The 19,263-nt window shown below is 31.7% G+C and overlaps 1 protein-coding gene across 1 annotated transcript; it reads left to right on the plus strand.

Annotated features, from left to right (window-relative positions):
* The first annotated feature begins 282 nt into the window (after positions 1-282).
* On the plus strand, positions 283-17,535 carry LOC126742089 (E3 ubiquitin-protein transferase MAEA). Its single transcript, XM_050448625.1, has 8 exons — positions 283-514; positions 681-831; positions 7,455-7,601; positions 7,805-7,933; positions 7,985-8,223; positions 8,275-8,461; positions 16,307-16,503; positions 17,139-17,535. The coding sequence occupies exons 1-8, from the start codon at positions 476-478 to the stop codon at positions 17,238-17,240; spliced, it is 1,191 nt and encodes a 396-aa protein (XP_050304582.1). The 5' UTR covers positions 283-475; the 3' UTR covers positions 17,241-17,535.
* The last annotated feature ends 1,728 nt before the right edge of the window (positions 17,536-19,263 follow it).

Below are 19,263 nucleotides of genomic sequence, written 5' to 3' on the forward strand. Positions count from 1 at the left end.
TAAAAATATCATAAAACTTCATTTTATCCGGACTACAGCATCCGCCTCCTAGCATTTATTTTAAAACCGAGGACTTCCTTTAGAATGTTCAGTCGCTCGTACTACATCTCGTCTCCTCTTTCTTCATCACCCCGTAAGAGATAAAGAAAATACTACATACACATGTCACACGCGAGTGCAACGGATATAATCTACAATGAAATAAAAGGAAACAAGACATCTCGCGGACCGCCTATGGTCGGATGTTTCCGCCAGTTCTGTCACTGTCACATTGACAAACATCTGTTTCAGATTTTCCTATTATTTATTGATAAATAAGAAATCGCGAAATAAGGTCTTGTTGCTCATTTTACGATGTACAAATTGCGTTAACACAATTGCTCTTTATAAACCCTAAAATAATTTGGTAGAAAATATAGTTTTACAATCTACACAAATAATTTGGTGGTATTATTATTGAATTTACTCATCAAAAATGGCTGATATAAAATCTTTGGAGCATCCCACTTTGAAGGTAGGTCTTTCTTCATATTGACATTATTAGGCTTTAGTAAAAGCGCAATAAAATGACCTTGAAATCCTTGAGTAAGTAAACATTAATAAATCACATTGATTTAAAGAGCCATTACTCCCAGAATATTAAAAATAAAGAAAATAATATTGATTTGTATGCAACTTAGGTACCCTATGAAATCCTAAACAAAAAATTTCGCACTGCTCAAAAAACGCTAGATAGGGAGGTTTCTCATGTACAGCAGGGTGCTACAGAGATAGAGAAGTGCCTGGAACAAGATGGAGAAGTTAAGGCTGCACAGATTTCCAACCTATTAGGTAAGAGTAAAACGAAGGGTAAGCTTTAAAAAATGTAGTAGAGCCAACCTCTTTTTTTTATCTTTTCTTCACAATATTAAAATCTTCTTTACATAACATTAACAATCTTTTTTATATAACATTATATGAAGCAATATAAGGTTGGTTACATTATGACTAATACACTAATAGAGTACATCTAAATGCTCAAAATCTTATTAGAAAAATTGTATTCAGTAAAACAGGCCTAGCATAAATTTTAAAAATCTAAAAGATTATTTATTTAGATTTCTAAATGGGGAAGTCATATTAGGGTTAATGCGCTAGTTCTTGACCACTCTTTTTTTAAGCAACTTTAAGGTGACTGGATTGTATAGTATAGACAACCTTAATAAAAAAGCCTTAACAAAAAATAACACAAAAACAAATATTTATTTATTAAAAAAAAAACACAAAACAAATAAAAATGCTCTATATAAGTAAAAAAAAACCAGATAGGAAATAGGAACAAAAAAGTTAAAGAAAAAAACATGTGGGTTGGTTTTTAATAATAAAAAATAAAATGAAAAATATGCTCTTACAAATAAAGTAAAAAGTTAAAACTAAATTTGAAAATAACATACTTTAACATTCATCACATTTGTAGTCTTGAATTGAGGCAATATTATATGGGGAATCAATGAATTTGGTGCATTTTTTGTGATACCATTTTTCACAATAGTCGCATCCTATATTTTTTTTTATCATCGTCGTCCGTATCACTGTTAAGTTCTTCGAAGCATGTTGCACATGTCTGTCAAGCTTTCAGGATTTTCACCATTTTTTGTTTGTTTTTTCTTCAAAGCCTTTAAAGATTTTTGCTTTTCTCCCTTTAATTTTTCTCTTTCTTCTTTTTTCTGAATTGTTTTAAGGTTCTTTTCTGTTTTCTCATTTTCTTTTTCCTCATAATATTTCCTCCACTCACTAGATGAAATCGCGCTAGGTGTTTTCAAGAACGGTTTTTTTCTGTTAGTGTTACTACTTCGCTTGATTGGCTCAGGGTATACCAAATGATTGTCAAATGCTTTTGTAAAAGAACATGATGGTTTATTTGATGTTTGCAGCGGTAAGCTGTTGGTAACAGCTGATAATTTTAAGACTTTACCTTTAGAACATCATCACAATCATTCTTGCTTTTATTAGAAGTGGTATCGAAATTTGCTTCACTGGAAAAATGATCTCTTATAATATTAGGCTCAATATTAGGGGTAATATTAATGACATCATCAAGGTCATCACTTAAATATTCTCTAGTAGTATCAATTTGTATATTAAGGTTACCAGTAGCACTATCATTGTTTATATTAGAGTTATTATCAGATGTAATTAATGTAGGAGTACTTGACACAATGTCATCATTAAAGTTAGGAAAATCAAACACTACAAGTTCGTTATTTTCTAAGTCCTTCATAAAAGATGATGTAAAAGTATCACCTAAAGTAACATAACATCTGGCAGTAAGTTAACCCTTACCTGATTTATATCATTATTAATGATAAATCATTATCAATTATTTGCAAGTCAGGTTTACTTGAGCAAGAGGGTTTTATTTCTACTTCATGAGGCGTAGTTGCTTGACTAGAGGGTTGAGAATCATCTAGAGCTTTTGGTACTTCTATCACAGGATTTTTCGTAATAGTATTGCGTTTTTTTGGACTTTGTTTTTCAATATTCTCTTGCAGAAGTTGTATTTCATTTAGAATTACATCAGGGTTAATTCCATAAGATTGTAAATTTTCTTTAATTGTTAGAATTACTTTTTTTGCAGATGTTAAGTCTCTTTGCCAGATCCTTCCCTCACTTGATCGCCTTTGCCTGGGTAATTTGTTTGTTGAAAGAGCTTCAGCTATATTCTTGACACATTTTGTATAATCAACAGAATCAGCATCTAATGGAAACAACCCACATTTCCGAAACCCATTTTTGATACTCACTTGAAATTCTTCTACATTGTTCGACAATACTTCATTGAAAATACTGCAGAAATTTATTTTGCTTACTGGACAATTATATTCTCTGGTCTACTTTGCCAGTAGCGAACCGTTTTTTCCCAATCGGTTTTCATTGGTTTGAACAAACTTACATCTGCAGGTTGCATTATATGGGTTGTATTGGGGGTAGCGCATATAAAGTAACTTGGTTTTCATCACACCATTTACTTAACGACATAGTCATGTGCGATTTATGCCCATCAATAAAAATAATTAGTGGTTTAGGAATATTGTTTTCCAATGTCCATTTATGAAAATCATTCACGATCTATTCAAAAAAAACATCTGAAGTCATCCATCCTTTCTCAGATTTCCCTAACACCGATCCTTGTGGCATATTTTTGACAAGAGCTCTTGGGGGTCTCACATATGGAAATAATACTAAAGGTGAGGAAATGTTTCCACTTGCATTAAATATTATAAGAACAGTTATATTATCCTTTTCGTTTCCAAGTTTAATGTCGTAAAAATTTTTGTAGCCTTTAGGTCCCAGAACTTTTCCTGATTTAGGGCATAAACAAAACCCGGATTCGTCACAATTGAAGATTCTTGTGGGATCACTAAATATTTGCATAAGGTTGTTTTTAGTTAAATATTCTCGCAAATCTAAAAACCACTTTCGTATTGAAGTCTCACTGACCACTGCCGTAGCCTTATTAACGCTTTCCGCTTCTCTTAGAGATATCTCCGATTCCTTTTTAAAAATCCTAAATACCAACTTTGTCCTGGTGTGTTGACCTTAAATAATTCCTGGCCAGATTCTTTTGCTATCAGTGAGACCGTCTCTATAAGAGTATCTTTTAGTATTGGAAACCCGCATTTAGCAATATTTATAATCCAATTCCTAATACGTTTTTCCCCTTCCTCAGTTAGGAGGGGAGCAGGTCCAGGTTTTTTAAGTTCTTCAGGCCTTCTTCCTGATAACCGATCAAGTAGTGTCGTCTTTGGTACCAGATATTTTCTACTGGCCTCACGAATTTTTTAAGCCCATTCTCTCTTTTAAAGCCGTTTTTAATTTTTCTTGTGAATACGTAAACATCTTTCTTTTTGGAGCAGCATTTTTTGAGAGAGTGCGAGAAGAATTTTTCTTATTACGTGCCACTGGAAAAAATAAAACATTTGCAATCAAGATAGAGGACAGTTCCGAACGAGCGGACTCGCCCGAGGCATTCCTTAGAGTTCAACAGTATTATAAATTTTTTCTGATATAGTGTGACATACTACAACATAACTGTTAGTACAGACCATTTGCACAAACGACCCTGTTTGCCTCGCGAGGCAATTCCTCAGGCGAGGCAGTTTAACGCTCCAGAAACACGTAGAATCGAGCATAGAATTCATCAAAAAGATGGGTGGTGGAGAACTAATTTGAAGTTTTGGAGTTCTTGACCATCAAACTTCAGCAGTAAATTTATAATTTATATATATGTTTTGAAAAGTGTGGTCGCGAACTAAACTAATGGAAATATCATATTTTTCTTACAAGATATAAGAACTACCAGCACATTTAATTGAAATGAATATTATAACATTAACGATTTAACAATGGTCGTAAAACTTTAGTTCTCGACCACCCGGCCGAGAACTTAAAATGACTATTATTTAGAATTCAGTTCGCGACCACCTAATATTTAGTATAAAAAAATATATTTTGAGCAAAATTTTGTTGAAAAAATTATCAAAAAATCTTTCTAAAGCATATATAATAAAGACACACAATTTTTTTTAAAAATCTGTTCACTTACTCGCTGTTTTCTGTTGCAACACGCTTTACAACTTTTTTTCAAATATACACAATAATGCTAATGGGTTTGTGGCACGATGTCAACTGATTTTTTGAGGTAACCCTTTTAGTATCATGTAGGGAGCGCTAAGTGTTACCGATGATCAAAAGTTGTCAGAAGCAATTCCAAATTATTTCGGCGCGAAAAATCTGATTGTTTTCTTATTATTAATGTTTAAACGCTCAAGTGGTCGAGAACTAGCGCATGGTCGCGAACTAGCGCATTAACCCTATGTATTATGCATACATAATAATACATTTAACTAAATGATCTACATGCATTTTTTCTTGGACATAGAGACTTCCCCATTTAGGAATCTATATATACACATTCTCCTACAAAATATGGACTTCTATTCAACAATTATTTATTTATACTCCATTCAAACCACAAATAATTATAATTAAAATGAGGGAGTGTTTATCAAGTAGACATATCTAAAACTAGTTAATGTGTAAAAAAGAAGTAAAAACAACAGAATAAAACAATTAAACACTATACAAACAACATTAAAAAGTATAAAGAGGAAAATCACAGGGTAGCAGGTTTAATGTATTGACAGCAATGTATTTGCATATTAAGCATTTAAGACATAATATATTTGTATGTGCTTTGTTGCATTTGTTTAACATATTATTAATAGGTGAACAACTTTCAAGAGTAACATTAAATACACTTACATTTCTAGGTCTCAAAATAAGTTTAGGAAAATGAAACTCAATTTTATTAGTTATGTGTACATCACAATATTTAAGATTATTTACTATGTTATAAATAAATATCACTTGATCAAAATCACATCAAATCATAGCTGCATGCTCTAAGTTTAGCTGAACTATTGCAGTAAACAATCCAATTATAGTATTAATACTAATATTCTGGGAATTAATTTTAAAATTGAAATGAAAAGACATCTCCAAATCCTGACATTTGGGCTTTCTAAAAATGACTGTGTCAGATAACTTGTAATCATATAGAGTTAAATTTATAAGTAAAAGAAACAACTTGACATTTGGCAATATTAAGAAATATTTTATTCTCTATAAACCATTTGTCAATGTTAGTCCCTGTAAATTTATCGAATCTTTGTGAGAATAAATTTGTTTAAAAATTTTAAAGTTTTCAGCAAAAATCGGGTTTGGACAGAACTGAACACATCTATGTAATTAGTTAATAACAATAATTAACAATGCAAATTAACAATTAGCAAATAACAAAGGCCTAACATTGCTACCCTGAGGAACTATGTTCTAAGAATTTATAAATAGCTATCATAAATAAGAAATATTTTGATTATGATAAAGTTTTGGTGTAATTTATGAAATGAATGACAGGTATATACCTACTAAGTTTGTATGCTATAATTTTGCTTAAATTGCAAAAATGTATCTCTACTTTCTGAACATTAAGTACTCATTTATAGACCTGTCAGTGTGAACAGAATAAGTTCTCAGAAACTTTCTCTGCAAGAATCTTGAATTGCATAGTTCTTGCTTTTTTTTTTGATAAAGATATAATAATATCTACCTTCAACCAAACAGTATTTAGGTAGCATAAATTTCAAATAGTTTGACATCTCACTCTTAATGAATAACTAACCATTTTTACAAATCTCAGGAGCTCAGGCTAATTCAAGTTTTGATCTATTTAAATTCCCAATAATGTCACACTGGTTGTCCAAGCTAGTTTTTTTCACAGAAATTTTCTCCTCTTCCTAAAAAATACATAATTCTTTTGAAGAGAGTGACTGTTTTTTAAACCCTGCATTCAGTTGTATTCCTGTGCAAATAAGAATTTTTAATTTAAAAAAATCTGAATGACAAGTGATTGCCAATCTAAAGTCCAGGATAGTGTGAGCTTAAAGCCTTTTCTGGCCCCAACCCACTAAAAACCTTTTTTCTATGTCAATTATTCTGGAAGGCATATTGGTTACGTGTTAAGTCAAATTTTCAGTGTAAAGGCATACTAGTTACAAGCTTTGTTTATATTTTACATGATTTTCTATATGTTAGTTAGTCAACTCAAGTCATGCTTTTCTCTAATATGATAAATAATTGGGACACTTACTTCTTGCAGTCTCCAAAAAAACAATCTTTTCAAATTATGATTTGTAAGAGACGAAACCCATACATCAAATGTTTTTACTGATTGTCTACAATTGGATATTCATTAGTTTTAAGAATATGTATTCGTTTTTTAATACATTTTAGTTATAACAACATATATTTAGATTATTTAACTTCTGTAAAGAATCCTGCTAAAATTACAGATTTACTTATCTATGAAAACAAAGCAATTTTAATAAAAAATACATAAGTTTCCCATAAAAACCTGACCTCTATGAGGTTATCACTAATCACTTAGGACTAGTTTTAAATTTATTTATTATTTATTTATTTTATACTCTTAAAAATACAACTGATTGTAATTTTATGTAAGAGTGCTTACTGGGCTTATAGAAAAAAAAACAACTAAAATACTAATATCTAGCTTAACCTCTTTCAGAAATAGTGATAATATTCATCATTATTCTATTCACACAAGACATACTAAAGGTCAAACTTTGTCTTTCTCTATCTTATAACTAATAAATAAATAGTACACAATTTCATATATAGGCTACAACTAGAGTTAATCTTACCACAGTAAATTCTATGAAAGTACTGTCCTATATCATATACATATAAATGATATTTGAATTCTCAAACAAATATACCTTAAACATCTTTTTTGCTATTTAAAATGTTAGGTATTTTTTATATTATGCCCTCTTGTGGTGTGGTCACAATTTTTTTTATATTTACATTAAAAATTTCCCAATTCAATGTAGGTGGAATGGTTGAAAAGTTGCAAGTTTTGAAAAGGAAAGCAGAAGAGACCATTTCTGAGGAGCTAGCTGCGACAAATGTCTGCAAAAGGCGCCTGGAACATCTAAAAGAACATGCTGCTGTGACGAATAACGCCACAGTTTCAAGTGGTAAGTAAAATAGTTTAATTCTATGAACTATATAGGTATTAATTTTCTTCATATTTCGAAAATAGTGAAAATTTGACTTAGATGATAAAGAATAGTTTTAAAATAAGTTTTTTATTGAATAGAAAATTTAACTTTTAATTTTTTCACTAGAAGTGTTATACACTAATTACACTGATCTATTTTATATATATGTATATTTAAAGGAACGTTAAACAACTGGCGTAGAAAAAGATTAGACAGAATGGTAGTAGAATACTTCCTCAGAAATGGCTACTACAACTCGGCAATAATTTTGGCTGAACAAAGTGAAACCAAGGAATATACAAATATTGGTGAGTTATACAAATCCAATATCTTTTCCAGCATAACACAATAATTTACAGACATATTCCTAAACTCACGCGAAGTCGAGAAGTCCCTCGCGAACCACGAGACTCAAAAATGCCTACTGTGGTGCCATGATAACAAATCCAAACTGAGAAAGTTAAAGTCCACAATGGAATTTAACTTGAGAGTGCAGGAGTTTGTGGAACTAATTAGAAAGGACCGTCGAATGGAAGCAATAAAACATGCTAGAAAGCATTTTCCTAGTTTCGAGGAGGAGCATCTTCCTACCATACAAGTAAAGGTTTTTGTAATCCGTTAAAAGTGGTTATTAAATTAAGATTTTTAGAGAGCAATGGCCTTATTGGCCTTTACACCAGACGTGACCATTGCACCATATGCGGCATTATTTGACATATCTAGATGGGATAATCTTATCGAACAGTTCAGACAAGAAAACTACAGGCTGTTTCAGTTGGCTCCACAGTCTGTTTTTACCGTTACTTTACAGGCCGGATTGTCTGCCCTTAAGACACCATATCCTTTTTTTGCAAACACAATAGTTAATTTCAGAAGAAAACTTGGTAACCCAAGAGTACTTTTTCAGGTGAAGAGTAGGTAAATGAGGGTGAGTAGAAAATAAAACATAAGAATCTGTTTTTGACACCTTATATTAGCATCTTCAAGATGCAATAAATTCAGGCGTTTTTATTTACATTTGGTTACATGGATGGCGTCCATGTTATGATTGGATACTGTGTTTATCCGATAATAACATTGACTTGAAAAGAAAAAGATTTAACTTAAGAATAGTGATCCTAACAGAAGGCAAACAGCAATATTTATTTACTAATACTGCTTGCCTTAATAATACAAAAAAACATTAGCAATTTGACCTTATCAAGCTCTAGAAGAATCGTATTTAAAACTTAAAGTTTTAAAAGATTTTAACAAACTTATTTTATTTAGCGCAATATTACAATAAAATTGAAAATAAATAACTGAACTCTACATAAAAAGGTAAAACGCAAGATGTGAAAAATAAAATAATATAAAAGACAAAACAGCTAAAGAAAATCGGGGTAATAAACATTGATATTTATATAATAGAAAACTTATTAAATTATGTATTTTTCTAGTATATGTATTACCAGGTGGCGTATTTCCATTCCCGTGTTGAAATGGAGGCACAGCGTAGAACCAGTGCCTCGAAACTAACACGAGTTTATGGCGCTACAAACCATCAAATTATGTCACAGCTGCATTCCCAGCGCGTAAAGTTAGCCTTTTGTTTACAAATGTAAATTTGTAGCACGAGCCGTAGAAGAATGCGACAATCACATAAGTAAAAAAAGAGTGCTTTACAGATGAGTAGTATACATATTTTTTACACTACCAAAAATTAAAAAAAAATAAAGAAATTAGCAAATTACTTTACGCCCTAGTGCTTAAAAAAATTGGTCAAAACGTATTTTTTTGTTTATTGTTTGGCAATTAATTGTCACTGTCAAAATTGTCAGATATACTTATTACGCACTAGTGCGTAAAAAAAAATTTCACGCACTACAATTCAAAAAGACTGGCTTTACAAATCCACAAGCGTACGTAAAGTAAGCACTTTACGCAGGGTAGTGAAAAACTCATTTGTTTTATTAAAAAAAAAAAATAATATGTTTTGGAAAACAGAAACAGCACATAAATAAATGGGAAAAATGGAAAATGAAAACAGCAAAATTAATGTTTTTTTGCAGGAGGTTCATTTTCGTCGATATTTGACGTAATGTCGTGAGCACGCCTCCTCTTTTTACTTTCTGACTTGGATGGACGCCCCCCAGACTGAATTCTTCCACTGCACGGCAAGCTTTTCTCTTTTCGTCGAGCGATTCACGTCGGCTGGACCTTAATTTTTTTTTCTTGCTTATAATGCTGGATGGAGTCTGTTATTTTGTAAGGTCAGATCCAAACTTTACCAAAATCTTTGTTTGGTCATTGTTAGGATTTCTCTCTAGCATGTCAGTAATTCTTTGCCACTGATCTTTGATATACTGAATAGCACTATTAAATTCCTCATTATTTCTTTCAGGAAGGATCTCTATTGGGTTCATTGGAAGATCGAATGTGGCTACATCTTCATTCTCGGTTATTCTACTACTTTCACGAATTTTATCAGTTATACTTTCAAAAAATGTCGCTGAAAACTCGCCACCTACAGCAAATTTTGCAAAGCGTTAACGGTCAGAGTGAGTTAAATTAAGTGATGTGCTTAGTTCAGTGCCAAATTTTCTTTCTACGGCACAAAGGTGCTTACAAAATCTCCCACCAACTCCATATGAACAAGTACATCAAAGAGTCAACAATGTACGCTCCTGTTTTACATCTGACAAAGAAAGTATTGTCTTATTAAGTACAATATCTATGATTGCTCTACTTGCTTGACAGAATTTTTCATATGCCAAGGTTAGATGTCTTCCGCTTGCGTAGTGGCAATATAATCAACCTTTTCTTGTGATACTGTTCAAATGTTTTGTTGATAAAGTCTACCAACGCACACATATTGAAAACTTTGCACCTTTGCAATATCACGTCTTTAAAAATTCTTATTGACGATTCACAGAAGTTGTTGGTATTATTGCCTCTTATCAAAATATCGCCACGATATGCTAAACACCATTCTTCACGTCGTTCCCATAAATTTGTCAAGTGTTTTGCCAACTTGGCATTTTTTTTACATTCTTCTGCGTTTAATAGATTTGACATATTAACTTCAACATCTTGCAATGTACTGCTATACATTACAGCACGGAATTTCTTCATCACCGGTTGCCGATCTGCGTGAGCCACATCATGTCCTCTTTGCCACAACCAACGCCAAAGAGCCTGATTCACATGGAAAATGCATAGTAGTAATCTGCTACTCGGTAGGACCTTTTGCAAGGCATTTCGCTCAGCACTGCTGTCATCAGACATGATGAACACCATTTCATCAGCTAGTTCACCCAGAAACACTCGTTGCATAATGGGTGTTATAATAACGCATACAGTCGGTTGTTCATTGATCATGAACATCTGTCCGTTCATGCCTGACACAGACATCTCAGTCTTTTTTCGCTGCAGAACTTTGACGACGTCACCAATATCTCGAGTCCCGTAGGTTCTGCTACGCCATTCTTCATAAAAGTGAGTTATCTGACAGTCGAGTCGATTTTTTTGAGCATTAGCTAAGGTAACGTATGCGTTTTTCTCACATTCTTCGATGATGGCCATTTCGTAATAAGATTTTGCCGCTGCAGCAGTCATACCACTTTCAAAATAGAATTCAAATAGTTTTTTTGTGTCTGCGGAACAACGCAGAAGACTCAGTGCCTGAGCTACATTGATTCGATGAGAATGATTATAGTTAATATCAATTAAGACATGCAATCCTTTCTTCATCAATCTTGAATTTTTCAACGTACTCTTGGTAACTTTCAAAAACTTAATGTTTATACTGGCCTTACACTCATAATCCCTAGTAACGCCTTTCTTCTTATCCTTGGTTTTGTTTCTTCTCGATAGATGGCGTAAGAATGGTTTTCTGAAGTCGTATCTCACTTGCTGCGAGTATCGTCTTAACATTATCCAATTTGTTTTGGTAATTTCCGAAAGTTGTACTTCAAATTTGCTCAAAAATGCGCTGTTATTTGATTTGTCATATCATGTCAAATACATCAAAAATATTTTTGTATTTTCATTTTGTAAACAATTCCTGCCAATTATTATTGCTAATACTTTCAATGTTTGGGTGAATGGATTTTTTCCGCTAATACCACTATGCATCTTCTATTATAAGAGATATTGGAAACTCTAAGCCCTAACGATTTAATACAAAAATTTTTAACTTGTCAATAAATGTGATATAAAATGTTATTTTGATTTGATAGAATAGTTATTTATGCAACAAGTGTGTTCAGTTAGCCTTTTTTTACGAATGTGAATTTTAGGCGAATGCGACAACCACATGATTAAAAAAAGAGTACTTTACACATAAGTAGCATACACAATTTTTTCTACTACTAAAAATGTTAAAGAAAATAAAGGAATTAGCAAAATACTTTAAGCCCTAGTGCCTTTTTTTTACGCACTGCAATTCAAAACGACAGATTTTACAAATCCAGCACTTTACGCACGCTATAGTAAAAAAATTTTAACATCAGATTGATAGGTTATTATTACTTTTACCGCGACTCTAAACTTAGCCTCTCATTTTTACATTTAAAAAAAAACACATTGAATACGCATTTAATTTGGACACAAACAAAAAAATAACACTGTATAATGATAGCATCACGCGGTGATACGTTACTTGAACCAAAAACAAAACAAACGTAATATCTATTCACTCGTCGTCAGTCAGTAAGACTCGGTTTTCTTCTCGGTGACGAACTGTCGTACTGTCCTCGTTCAACAGGTGCATCTTCTGAAAAAAAAACGCCCAAGCGCAAAAAACATTCCTGGAAACCAACACGGATTTGGGAAACAAGCGTGCGCGACAAATCCGTGTGGGTTTCGAGGCACTGGCTCCACACTATGCCTCCAATTCAACACGGGAATGGAAATACGCTACCAGGTGTAATAGTCTGGGTATGTTAATTATTCCTACTCACATACTGTTTTCTGTTCAACTATGTGCTATCGGAGAGATTTTTTGTAATGTAAAGATTTTCATGAAAACTGTAAATTTGTATTTATTTCTGAAAGCAAGTGCTCTGTAGAAGATCTACATGTATAGAAAAAACGACTTATAAAAGAAAAATTAGCATTTGACTGGCATTTATTATGTACTGAATATAATAATAAATTAATTAGTACTATCACTCTTCTGAGGTATTTCCATGCTTTATATCTGGTTCATATGAACAAAATAGGAATGAAATACAATGATAATTATAAGGGAAACAGGAGATTTTTTTTAAATGTTCAAATTTGAAAGTTTCAAGAAATAGACTTTACGATGAATTGGGAAAGTACGTTCAATTTCCAATAAGTTATAAATATTTACTATCGCTCAATAATATTTTAGTTAGAAGAAACTTTTATTACTAGTTTTGAAGTATATAGGCTTAGATCATAATTTAGTTTTAAATAGTTTATAAAATAGAAATTTAATTGAAATTGAAAAAAAATTATCATTATAAGTAAGAAAAAGAAAGAAAGGAGGGAAAAAGTTTTTAAAAAAGCTAATCCATTGCCATAAAACTTACCTTTACTAATGCTTATTTAACTGTAGATGTCCACCTAGTGCTTTTGTACAAATACTGGGTTAAATACTCGACAATTAGTGTTTTCTTTGGCATTAAACACTTATTTTTGCCTAGAATTACTCCCAAATATTTAGCTGAGTCATAACCCCTAATTTTTAAGATATCAGTGGTAAAGTACAGGTTTATTTCAATTCAATGTTAATTTGATAGCATTTTAAGCCTTTTTTATAGCACTATCATGGGTGTTTTTAATAATTACTGCGTTATTCTTAGCAAAATTTCTTCTCAGTCGTTTTACCCTCTGAAGGTTGTAGTGATACTATTTTTGCATGTGTTTTGACATATCTTGTGCTAGAATGTATTACCTCGTGCATTGTTCCGTTATTTCTTTTAATCTGTCGGACGTTCTCTAGATATTTGTTCCTTTGTCACGAGGTTGTTTATCTCGCCTGTTCTTCTCTAGATATGCTCTATTGATTTGGTTTTAGTAGACTCTTTTTGATTTTTTGTTCTTGTGGAACAGAGCCACTCTTAAGATCCGCCTGTAAACTCATTATTCGAAGGTTCACTTCTTTTTTGATCTGTTTTCTTTTCGGAAGATTAAGGAATAGGCCAGCTTTTACTTATTACTCTAAATATTTTTGTAATGGTTTCAGGTCTCCATATTTTTATGACTTGAAGTTGTTGATGATCTGGCCATTACCAATCTTTTCTTCATTTCCTCTGAACAGCCTCCATCTTTCGTTATCATTGAACCCAGGTATACAAACTTATCCACATCATATAAAAGTCAAAATTAAGTTTATTGTGCATTAATATAGCATATATACACAAAAGGTGTTATTCGCGTAAAACGATCTTCCATAACACCATACATTCACATATACAATTACGGTACTGTTAAAAAAACAATAATAAGAGGCAAACAATTAAATAAAAATAAATATACAGCCTACTAACACAGCCCAGACGTCCAGTATTGAGAAAAGAAAAAAAATTAAGTTATCATGTTGTAAAATCTTGGTGTATTGACTTTTAAAAGATTAATGACCAGAGCCAGCCACCAGCAAATAATTTGCATTGAGAAATTACACTGCACGGTAGGCAAAGCAGTTTTCAAATTTTCTTGTGCGATGAAAGGCAATATCAAAACTAGCCACATTTCTAAGGTCATGTAAAGTGCCCCTTGCAATTAAGTATTTTGTAAGATAACATGGAGAATTGTGTTGTACAATTCTATATACAAACATAGCAAAGCGGTGGTCAACACGAAAATTGTATTTTAAATGTTTATTTTTGACAGATAAGGGAGTGATGTGGTCAAACTTGCGACCTCCATATGAAAAACGCATACACATATTTTGAGCTGATTGTATTTTAGTTTTGTACTTTTTTGTGAGGTAGCTGTAGTAAACCGAGTTACAGTAGTCTAGCTGGGGCAGGATTAAGGATTCCACCAAGAGGTATTTAATATGGTCGGAAAGATCATATGTATTTAAAAGAATAAAGGCTGTTCAATTTTAACTAAACAGAGCATAGCTTCTTTAAAACATCCCTTTCTACATTTTCACTTATATATACATTTATTGATTTCTTTTTTGTGCCTTAGAACTTGCACTGATATTAAAATTATGTTTATTGTCACCGAACAACTTTTACGGTATATATCTCGCTACGATTTTGTGTCATTGGATTGATCGATGATCTACGATAGCTCTCTAATTTGTTCATTAAATATATCAGTTGTTCTTCGTCCGCATATCTCAGGTTACTAATTTTTCCCCCAATTGATATTCCACCTGCCTTTCTCATGCCACCTGCGTTTCTCATGATATATTTGTTGTAAAACAAGCACGAGACTCCTGTTCTGACCTTGGTGTTATTGTGTTGGTAGAGTCTCTTAATTAAAAATATCAGATGCTTGGAAGCACCCGTTTCACCCATCACTGTCCACAGAAGTGACCCGCTCACAAAGTCAAACGCTTTCGTATAGCCCACGAAGCACAAATAACATTTTAAGTTGTCTTTCCTTGCTTGTTCAATGATCGGTTGCGGGCATTAAGTAGTTGCTCTCTTGCGTACCTTTACCTGGAATGACCCAGAACATAGCAAAATAGACAACCTCAATATCTGGGACTCAACTCAATAACTAGTCTATTTATGTGGTGAACGTATTAAAACTAGCCCTTGATGAAATGACATTTGACTTGAGAAGAGCTTATCCTGTTATTTATTTTAACACTTTGCTTTCTGTCTTATAATAATTTCTAAAAAGGTAAAAACTATTTTCACTGATGTCCACTTGCATTTGATCCCAATTTGTTTAAATTATTGTCAACATTGTGTCGCCTGTTTTATTAGAGGCCTATGCCTTCTCTCACAATCTACAGGGTTTTAATTAAAGTAAGTGCAAAACCAAAGTTTTACTTGTTGGGGGGTGATACGCTATTTATTATCAGTTTTCATTTTACTCTTCAATCAAAGTGTTTTTTACTAATAGATGTGTATACAATTTTTCACTCCTTTTTAAGATATTTAGTATTTTTTGTTTTTTAGCTGAGATCGTTCTTATCTTTGACATTGTGTGGTGCTAAAGAGAAGTAACTTTAATAACTAGCGATAATGGTGGTAAAATTATCGTGAAATATCAAAAATACATTGCACAGGTTTTTTAACGTATTGTAGTGTCTTCATTTTCAAAAATGGCTGGACTTGATCCGGTAAATTATTGGGGTGGCTGGATTGTTACCTTAAGTTTTGCCATCAACTATTAATGTGAAATTTGGTGTTTCAACACCTCTCTTCATTACTATTTAACTGTTTTATTAAAACTGTTTTGTTAAACATTGTTTGTTAACTTTAACAATTATGGAACAAGGACATTTACTACTTTAGGGTGCCTTTATATCTTTATCAGGTAATAAATAGTCTATATCAACTCTAAATCTATCAGAAAATTGTATTTTGTATTTTTATGGTCCAAGTAGAACTAATGTAATAGGTTCTGTAATTGGCAAGTCCGTAAAAAAACTTTTGTTTAATTAATTTGAACAAAAGTAATTAAACAAAAAAGAAGAAAAGCTTGGAGAATCATTTCTATTTCGTTTTATTTGTAAGTTTTATTTCCTTAACTTCAACGTACTCAGTGTTACTCGGACAATCCAGAGAACAGGAACCCAGCGTGTCCGGTCTGCAATGAAGACTTAAACAAACTGGCCGAACCACTTCCTTTCGCTCATTGCTCACAGTCAAAATTGTACTGTCACATTACCGGATTGCCATTGAATGAAAATAACCAGCCTATGATGTTACCTAATGGATACGTTTATGGGGAACAGGTAAGGATTACTTATACACACTATTCTTACAAACTTACATCATTATTAGAAATACTAGCTGGTTATATGTAAATTAGAGCAATCTTTTAGAAAGAAAAATACTTAAATTTTTCATACTGTTTGGCCAAGTTTCACTTAATTTTTAATAAAATAATTTGACTTTCAAGTCTGGCTTAAAAAACTTTTGGTTGATTAACTCTAAACTTGACTTACTCATTGTTTTTTGTCAAGAAATGTATACTGCTTCCTTGTGTATTCTGCAGATTTGACTAAGGCGATTTTGTTTTAGTGGAGAGGTTAAACTATTTTTATTTAGAGTTTTCAGGTCCCATTAGAATTCTCATTATGAGACCTCGTTCTCTACTCAGAAATGAATTATTCCTAATATTATTAATTGGTATACATTTTGTATGATTGATTTAATTAAATAACTTTTTAACCTCAACAATTGAATAGCATATATAATAGTTAATTACGTTCTAAATTTCTTTTCTTCAAAGCTTCATTTTCCAGTACTGGTACGCCCTGTATTCAATTCCAAAGAACACAGCGAAACTACAAAATATGCACTTTTTGTTATAAATAAAATATAAATAATGTTATAAACTATCTACACAAATGTACGTATTTTTCAGGCACTAGCTCACATGGCCAAAGAAAATAACGGGAAAGTGATCTGTCCGAAAACCAAGGAACTCTTTTCATTTAAGAAGTTGGAGAAAGTGTTTGTGATGTAAGTCACAAACTTTTTTCTGTTTTGTGATAGTATTCTCAAAAACGATTAGGAACCATTAATACCTTTTATTTATAGCTTAGTATTGAAACTTTTGAAAATCAAATATTTTAGGTCTAGTTATTTTGTTATGATATTTTACTTTAGATGCATATTTTTTCTTTTATTATACCCTGTATTGATATAACAGAAATATAGTGGTTAATGTTATGCTTGTACAAATAATTTTAAGTTTAATATTATATCTATGTAGTCGTCTTCTATTTGAACAGTATGAATATATACCTAGTAAAAATATATTCTAGTGTGTTTGTTCTTGAATAGAGAAAACAGGAAAGTCGTTATTTATGTGATCTTTTTGATCAAAAAACCGCTCATTACATTCATGGCAGCAAATTCGAAACCAAAAATACCACAAGTACACACAGCGGCGACATAAATTAGTTTTTAAAACAGAAACAGCCCTAAAGATGGTCTAAATAAAGCCCGAAACATCTGCATTTTTTATGGAACATAATCAGTTCCTAGGGTCCCTAACCTGCTACACCTATTATACAGGATGTTCCTAAATATAATAATTAAGATTTTACCAAAAAATTGTTCGCGCATACTTTCCTTACTTTCATATTGAAATAAAAATTTTCGATTAGCAAATTGGTCGACAGCAATTTTTTTTCTAAAAGGTTTATCCACTTCACTACTTAAATATAAAGCGAGGACAAATGCAGACTTACTTTTAGTCGCATTATATGGAACGCCCTAGGCATATCCTAGTTTTATGCGACCATTTAGACCCTAAATATGTATTAAGCGTTGCAGAATTAACTTCTAGTAACTGCTTAAAAACTCTTTACTACTATTACAAATAAATGGCCCGATTTTGCTGAGAAGTTTTTTTCTGAACCTATCTTCCAACTCAATTAATTCAACACATACACAACTTAATGAAACTGAAAATATACAACTTTCCTATTCTGGAGATACATGAACAAGTAGGAACATTTTGCAAAATACTATCCAAAATTGGTTTAAAAAGGTAGGGGTAAACCAGGTAGAATAAACCCTTTATTGCAAGGGAAAGAATTGTCTTGAATAAAAGTGATCAATAATTAGTCTTGTATATTTGTAAGCTTTTTTTATATTTATATATTTTTCATAACTATCTAAGAGCAAATAAATTATGCACCTAATTCTTAAGATTCCTATCAATAAAATCCTACCTTATGATTTCTAAGAGTGATCTTAAAAAGGAAAATTAATATATATAGATAGGCTATATAACCATAAAATGTACGTTATTCCTTTAATCAAACTATGGCCTTTTCTTGCTTTACTAAGATTGCTACTTACTAAGATTAATTCCTGGACATTCCCCTAATAATGTAACTGAACAGTTTAAATGTTTAACATATTGCTGCTATATTTTGAGGATTACGACTAAAAAAATTATTGAACTTTACTTAAATTTTATTTTTATAAACGCAGAAAGTTTTATAATAAATTATGAGAACTCTTACAGTACTTTTAGCTAATTAAAATTTTGCAACAGCTTTGATGGACCAAGTATCCTATTTATATCATAACTAAAAAAATTTTAACTATGTAACGGGTATAATTGCTGGAATTTAGAATTTAATTTTCTGGAAAATATGGCAATATCCACAAATATCGGCTTAACCTGAAATTAATCTTGTAAAAAATCTGTTATTTTAAGGAAAACTAATTAAAACTATATTTTGATCATTCAAATCCATTGTACCTACTATAATTACTATAATTACTTATAACATAAGATCGGTTATAAATTTTTTTTATAAATAAATTTGGAGGAAGTGTTATTGTAACTAATTGTATTCTCTAAGTTTATATATTTTCTTTGTGTTTTTATTTTATACTTGACTTGTGTAACCACAATTGTGTAATCACCAGGGGCGGATTTACGTAAAGGCTGAGTAGGTTTCAGCCTAGGGCGGCAAATATTAGGGGCGGCAAAATGACAATTAAAAAAAAATTATCGGAAATTCAAA

Source organism: Anthonomus grandis, chromosome 11 (assembly GCF_022605725.1).
Source record: "Anthonomus grandis grandis chromosome 11, icAntGran1.3, whole genome shotgun sequence".
In the NCBI taxonomy this organism is placed as follows: Eukaryota; Metazoa; Arthropoda; class Insecta; order Coleoptera; family Curculionidae; genus Anthonomus; species Anthonomus grandis.